Source organism: Acartia tonsa, chromosome 3, assembly GCF_053477335.1.
Source record: "Acartia tonsa isolate MP-2025a chromosome 3, ASM5347733v1, whole genome shotgun sequence".
Classification (NCBI taxonomy): domain Eukaryota; kingdom Metazoa; phylum Arthropoda; class Copepoda; order Calanoida; family Acartiidae; genus Acartia; species Acartia tonsa.
In genome coordinates, this window is record NC_137262.1 from 13,880,268 (window position 1) to 13,888,234 (window position 7,967).

The window sequence follows — 7,967 nt, forward strand, 5'->3', positions numbered from 1 at the left end:
TCTTTCCAAAAATACCTCACTTGTCAAGATTGGATAAAAAAATCTTTATGGTCGAGATTTCTTATCTGTGCATCCTAAAAAGACTAAAATTTACAAAAATAGCATTTTACCAACCAGGCACGAATAAGAAGCGCCTCTAACATGGAAAACTCAATCTGTTCAGTACTGTCAAAATCTTAAGCTTCATAAAAAATCCTTAATACTTTATATAATAGGATTATAGTAACTTATTTTAAGATTTTGTTGAAAAGTACAACCACTGTTTTATTCTCAGTCTCACTTTATTAAACAAATATTTTTTATCCGGTAGATTAGAGAAATTCCTGTACTTGCGACCTTGTTAGCTACCGCAAGAGTGCCACGATGCAGAATAGCTATGCTTCTGAAAAATGCCAAGACAATACTTTGTTCCAAAACAGAATTTCTATTCTCAGGCATTCAGAATTCTCTTTCATGTCAGGTTGAAAAAGAAATTGCGTTGCCTAAATAACGCAAGCTAAAGAATCAAAGTGAAATAAAATTCGTATATTAGATTTATAAAAATGTTAAATTATTTCCCATTATGGTTACGACTCCTCTTTATTTCCGTTGGAAATAAACTGGTTCTGAGTCGTACTAAAAAATCATGTTTCGTATTATATTATAAAGAATTTTCCACGAATATTAAGGTTAAAAAATCATAGGTTTAAATCCAATTTTGCTGGCTCCGAGTAGTCAAAGGCCCTGACCAACATTTTACTACCCGAGGAAAACTGTCTATAATACTAGGTTAGAAATTAGGTTAGAACACCGACCGTTCGATTAAAAAATTAATACATTACAATTAAATTTCCGAATTTATAATTTGTCGACAGATTGACTTTACCAAAGCATTTGACTTTCGCACCACTGTAAAACAAAATAGTAAAGAGTACATTCTACACTCCTTTCTACACCAATTTCTCAATCAAAACTACAGCAACACACTCAGTTCTAATAATATGTTATATTTTTGAAATCGAAAATATCATTGGTATTCGTATATATCACAATTTATTTCTGGAAAAATAACATCTATATATTAGGTTGGGTAGACATTTTACAGAGTAAACATATCAAAACCTTAAATTTAACAAAGCTAATTTATTCTATTTGTACTTAATAACCTATAATATAATTCTATTATTAACTTATCTGTTAAAAGATAAATTAATATTTTTATTACAATTTTTACAAGTAAAATGTCACCGCATATTATCTAGAGCACAAAAAAGCAGACAAACAATTATTCTTTTAAAAGCAAGTTTAAAAAATCTTTTAAATTCTGCAATTTTTTAAGTGCTCAGTTTAAATAAAGTAAAGGAAGGGGTAACATTTTTTTTTGATTTTCTGAAAACCTAAATTTCTTAATGTTTTTTTAACAAGTCATGACTTCTTTAAATGCAAATATTTTAATTATTATTACAAATAAAAATTATTTATGATACCTACTTTAAATTGATTATACATTATTTTCTGATTTAATAACTAAGCAATTATCTTAAATTTTACATAAACAAAATGAAGAAATATTTAACTTTATGAAGACTTTTGAGCCTAATTGAAATACATTATCTATTTGATGTTAGAAAAAATGTTTTATTAATCATATTTTATAATTGGCAGGGATTTAGGGAGGGAACAATGAACGGTAGAAGATTAATCTTCACCCCATAAAGCGTGAAATTCTGCTTTGGTAGCTGAAAAAATTTAGGATGAAAAAAGGGGATGAAAATAAACCAAACCGACATTGCCCTCCCTACCTGAAAAAATTGATAAGAAAAAAGCTTCGATTTTAAATAAAATATTCATACTTCTTAAACGTCTTAAGTATTCCAATCCAAGAATCTTGGCTAAAAACAAAAACAAAATTACTTTTAGAGTTCTTCAAATTTTACGATACATTTTGTTTAAATTTTTATTAATTATTTTTTGCACAATGACTGTAATGAGCTAGGTTTTTGTTACTGATATTAAGAATGTATTTAGTTTCAATTTTCCATTAATAAGTTAGTCAAGCTTTGAATGCCATTAGTTTGAAATAAGAATTATTATTTTAACTATAATCTTATTATTTGAGTATATTGAACTATAGAATTTTGTAGTTTTATTTTTAAAGTTGAGTTTATTTTACATATCTAGACATTAACCCTATTTCTGGGGGGGGGGGGCTCATATAAATTCTTATTACCTAGATTTTAGATGGCTACTGTGGCTGTTAGAATGGATAGATCCGAAAACAATTCCATTAAAAGTTTAATATTTGTATCTTTCACACAACTAAAATCTAAATTAATACCGCCCCCCCCCCCCCTGGAATAGGGTTAAACAGAAATATATACCAACTAAAATAGCTTGAACAATTTAGAGACAAAAATCATCACGGCAGCCGCGCATCTGCCTCCTGCCTATGATTTCCATCTTTAAAACTAAGATGGATGTCTGAACCTGTTCAAATTATGCCATTCTGTTAGTTCAGTGTAATTTTCCAAGCACATACAAATCTTTACATTTGCGGCATTTGCGCGGTTGCCGAGCCCTGGAATAATTACTGAGTCTTATTTGCTATATTCACAACTTATAAACATTTGCATTTTTATATTTTACAATTTTGATTCCAAACTTTATACTTATCTTTATTAAAGACAATATTTATCCGACAACAATAAAATTTTTAGTAAAGTTTTTTTTTTGATTGAATAAAAAGTTTGAAATCAAAACTGCTAGGTATTTGATTTATCTTATTTGTCTGTCTACTGTTTACTGATATTAAATTAGTCTATTTTATTTGGATACATACGAAACAAAAGCAAACATCGATACTATTGTTAAAAGCTTAAATGTATATTTTTCTAATAGGGCTGGAAAATATAACAACTAAAACAAATTAAAAATAATAAATGCATAGCCATGTTGACTAATAAACAACTAAAATTTTTCTTCTGATTATAATAGAACACAGAAAAATGTGTATGTAATAATTTTAAAAGAAATCTAATTACAAAACGATGTCTTGTATATAATGTATTTGTAGTTTTTTCATAATAAATATATTTCTAAATAAGCTTTAAGTAAATCTAGTATCACAAAAAATTTACATAAATAAATTTACAGTAATTTAAGACAAGATAATGTTTGAAATACAATATCTAGTAGATGTACGTTCTGTACATTGAAGAAAATTGCCCGCAAATTCAAATAATCTATTTTCTCGTATTCATTCGAATTTATATCCGGTGGATTAGAACCGGTTCTAAGCCATACTAAAAAAGTATGTCTAGCATCGTATTTTATCCAGTTTTCTACGAATATAAAACTGGTTTTAATCTTATAATGATACATTTTATATCCGAGGAAAGCTGTTTATAATACGATGCAAGAAATAAATATTAGTATTTTGATTTACATTGAGAAGAAAAATGATGCAACGTTACATGTCTGACCAAAAGTGAAATAAAATAATTTTATTTTGAAACTGTGGGCATGAAAATATTAAAGGTGGGATGAAGATTTAAGATTTGAATGTTCGAACCACTCTGAAATAAAAAAAAAAGAAATGAGCATTGCATTTTATTTTCCTGAAAAGTTTATAAAAACTAATTTTTATGAAAAGTTGTTACGAAAAAAAGACATAGCAACGGAGCAAGATACTTAAGGGGGCACTTTAAAAAATTGGTAAAAATGGATAAAAACTATATACTTTTTAAAAAGGCATCTCAAATCATTTGTGCATGTTCATAAATTTTGTTCCATCCTACTTTGTACAAGTTACAACTTAACCCCATGAAGTAAGTCCTAGACTTTCGTGTACATAAAAATTCAAAGCATAATTTGACATTACAAACTGCGCCAAGCACACCCAAATTAACACCTTCCTTAAGCCAAAATCTTTGGGTAATTAGACGGTGAAATACAATAAACATGATATCCCACCCATTTGTCTGTAGTGGCTAAAATCGCGACTGCATGTATAAAAGTGTTAGGATTTTTTTTTAAAAATTCGATTAATAAAAATAGAAAGACAAGGTAAAAAGCATTTAATTTTAATAAAAAAAAGTACAAGCAGACTAGACAGAAAGAACCTACAAGAAGAATCTAAAGTGTGAATGCCTGGCCAGCCAAATAATAAACATAAACATAAAATATAGGTCGACCAAGTTTTGTTCATTAATTATGCAACGAGAACAAATGGAGATTTCTCTACGTTTCTCAGATTTTCCTCATAAAAGCTGAATTCATACATATAAACTTTTCTTGTAAACGTACTAGTATGTATTAAAATTGTAATTTTGTTGTGATAGCATTGCTAGAAAAAAAACAGATCCTATATAAATTAAGAAAAATTGTACGAATTTAAACGCTGATTTTGACAGACAAATTGCTACTGTAGAAATCGATATATTATTACTTCAATGTTGCAATAGTTTGTTCTCTAATATAACGTTACTAGCAGCTGGCTAAATATCGATACCCCATCCCCTCCCCTCCTACTGGACGAACGAACTGACCGATAAATGAGTTGTATATTAGCAACTTAAATTGACGACAAATTTTACCCTTTCAATATAGTTACGTATATTCTAAATCCATTACAGTAGAATAGAAAAATAAAAATATTAAGTCAGGAAGTTTGTTTGTCTGTCTGTCTGTTAATCACACCTTCTAAAATGAATAATGCTTACCTGACAACATACTGTCTGCAAATGGGACACTCTGCCATTTGTTTTCCACAGTTAGTGCATGTACACATATGTCCACATTCCAACATTACACAGTCAATCTAAATATATTTCCACAGTTAGTGCATGTACACATATGTCCACATTCCAACATTACACAGTCAATCTAAATATATTTCCACAGTTAGTACATGTACACATATGTCCACATTCCAACATTACACAGTCAATCTAAATATATTTCCACAGTTAGTGCATGTACACATTCCAACATTACACAGTCAATCTAAATATAATTCCACAGTTAGTGCATGTACACATATGTCCACATTCCAACATTACACAGTCAATCTGAATATATTTCCACAGTTGGTGCATGTACACATATGTCTACATTCCAACATTACACAGTCAATCTAAATATATTTCCAGTTAGTGCATGTACACATATGTCAACATTCTAACATTACACAGTCAATCTGAATATATTTCCACAGTTGGTGCATGTACACATATGTCTACATTCCAACATTACACAGTCAATCCAAATATATTTCCAGTTAGTGCATGTACACATATGTCCACATTCCAACATTACACAGTCAATCTAAATATATTTCCACAGTTAGTGCATGTACACATATGTCCACATTCCAACATTACACAGTCAATCTAAATATATTTCCACAGTTAGTGCATGTACACATATGTCCACATTCCAACATTACACAGTCAATCTAAATATATTTCCACAGTGAGTGTATGTACACATATGTCCACATTCCAACATTACACAGTCAATCTAAATATATTTCCACAGTGAGTGTATGTACACATATGTCCACATTCCAACATTACACAGTCAATCTAAATATATTTCCACAGTGAGTGTATGTACACATATGTCCACATTCCAACATTACACAGTCAATCTAAATATAGCAGAATTAAGGGTCTGTAACATAGATTTTAACTTCATAAGCTGGATGTAAAATTAAAGAAGGAAGGGCTGCATTTCCATTTTTTAACCATTTAAAAATATATCCCTAGCAAAACCCTGTGCAAGACACTGTTCAATTTAATCTTAAACCTTTAATATTAGCAATAACTTTGAAAGGTTCCGTGAATTTGTTTGGATTCAATATGATTTTTTACATGTAATCAAATCCGATGACTGTATTTTCTTATATTCATAAAATTATATTATGCAAGAAAAATAAGAACCCTGTGGGGGCTCAAACCCCGCAGGGATACACTGTAACCTATACATCCTAACCTAACCTGACATTAAGTATAAAAAAACACCGACAAGTACACCCCTCACCCCTATTCTAAATTCATTTTAAAATTATGGAGTAGGGGGTTGTGCTCGACTAAGGCACTATGCATGAAACCGTGAAATTACTTACCGCAGCATCCATGCAGATCTTGCAGAGGCTGTCATCCTGCATCTGGTCGAGACCTTCCTTGTTCCGTTGCTCCTGTCTCCATAATCTTTCAACTATCTTCAATAATTCCTCTTTCTCCACACATCCCTTGAAGTTCACTCTAAAAAAATAACAATTTTTATAAAATTATCTCCTTACCTGAACTAGCTGTATGTATAAGTGTTATTATGATTATGTGCCAAGTAAGATCTCAATAACAGCTGGAACAATCCTCCAAAATTCAGATGGATAATAAGAATTACATCTAGTATAAGTAAGACTAGGCAATTTGGCAGGAAAGGGGAAGACAAACAACCTCATAATAAATGGCCAAGCAAAACTAAATTACCCACTCACTCCACTGAACATTTTTATTTCCAAATAAAAACTTAAATACAGAAAGAAAGGGGGAGGGGGGCGGGGTGACATTGGACTGGTACCCAAAGTACGTTCTCACATTCGATGGCTTAAAAACTATGTTTCAACATTTCTCCACTAATAATTGTAATCTACAGAAGGGTTAATTTGTTTATCATAAGTAGTCTGTGAATCAATTTAATGTTCATTGCGAGTCTTATCTCCATCTTGGAGTAAAGCATATAAAAAGTAAGTGTCTAAAAGTGGATTAGATCCCTGACTTATGATTGTGCTCTATTTCTTAAGGAAGCTAGAATATGTTTTGTAAGTAAGACGAATGGTTAACGGACCCAACATGTAAAATCCTCAGAATGAAAAACTCAAGGCATCAAACTTTTAAATTTATTCAACGTTTCGAGGGCAAAACTGCCCTCATCATCAGGAACTAAACAAAAAAAATAGCAATTAAAAGGAGGATGTGCTTAAGGACCATTTGGGCAGGGGGGGGGGGGTTTACTCGAGAACCCTTAGAGCTAGAGGGAGCTAATTTTGGATTTAAGCTTCTATGGGGCCAAAGTTACTTTTAAAATTATCGTCGACCCCCCACCCCCCCCCAAAAATTTTTTTTTGGGGGGGGGGGTAAAAATTTTTTTTATTGCATTTCTCGCCGAATTAGGCAATTTGGAATCATTTGAGACCATGTTATTTTTTTCAAAAATTTTTCGCCTTACAAGCAACCCTGCGGGGGGACTTAGTCATTTTTTTCAAATTCTCGGTTATGAAGGTATATCTTAAATACAGTATGCTACTCTCTTAGTTTTAAAGATAATTGGATGAAATCTTTTTGATTGTGTCACTTATTACCCCAAGTTTTGGTATCTTTAAAAAAAAAACGGCGGCGGGACCGCCGCTCCCGCCGTCCGCCGCCGTTTTCCGTTTTGAAAAAAATAACATGGTCTCAAATGATTCCAAATTGCTTAATTCGGCGAGAAATGCAATAAAAAATTTTTTTTTGTGGCGGCGGAAAACGGCGGCGGACGGCGGGAGCAGCGGTCCCGCCGCCGTTTTTTTTAACTATTGGTATCTTTAAAAAAAAATTTTGAAAAAAATAACATGGTCTCAAATGATTCCAAATTGCCTAATTCGGCGAGAAATGCAATAAAAAAATTTTTTTTGGTGGCGGCGGAAAACGGCGGGAGCGGCGGTACCACCGCCGTTTTTTTTAAAGATACCAATAGTTGGGGTAATTAGTGACCCATCCCAAAAGATTTCATCCAATTATCTCTAAAACTAAGGGAGAAGCACCCAAAATAAAATTGCTGGTATGTCGTGTGAAGAGTCACCACATTTCCCCCCCCCCCCTTATCTAATACCTAATATTCTAAATGTTTTATTTTGGGTGCTACTCCCTTAGTTTTAGAGATAATTGAATGAAATCTTTTGGGCTGGGTCACTAATTACCCCAACTACTGGTATCTTTAAAAAA

At 31.7% G+C, this 7,967-nt stretch overlaps 1 protein-coding gene across 4 annotated transcripts in view; it reads right to left on the reverse strand.

Annotated features, from left to right (window-relative positions):
• Positions 1–1,276: 1,276 nt before the first annotated feature.
• Positions 1,277–7,967, reverse strand: part of LOC145313385 (uncharacterized) — a 66,108-nt gene continuing 59,417 nt past the window's right edge. For 2 of the 4 annotated variants that reach the window (XM_080152748.1, XM_080152751.1), the window contains 3 exons: positions 6,107–6,245; positions 4,701–4,798; positions 1,277–3,554 (listed from right to left, as the gene is read on the reverse strand). In XM_080152748.1, coding sequence (XP_080008874.1) covers positions 3,530–3,554; positions 4,701–4,798; positions 6,107–6,245 — 262 coding nt within the window. In that variant the 3' untranslated portion in view covers positions 1,277–3,529. Of the gene's footprint in view, positions 3,555–4,700; positions 4,799–5,341; positions 5,435–5,536; positions 5,630–6,106; positions 6,246–7,967 lie in introns of those variants that run through there. The other 2 variants (XM_080152749.1, XM_080152750.1) reach the window with 2 other exon arrangements.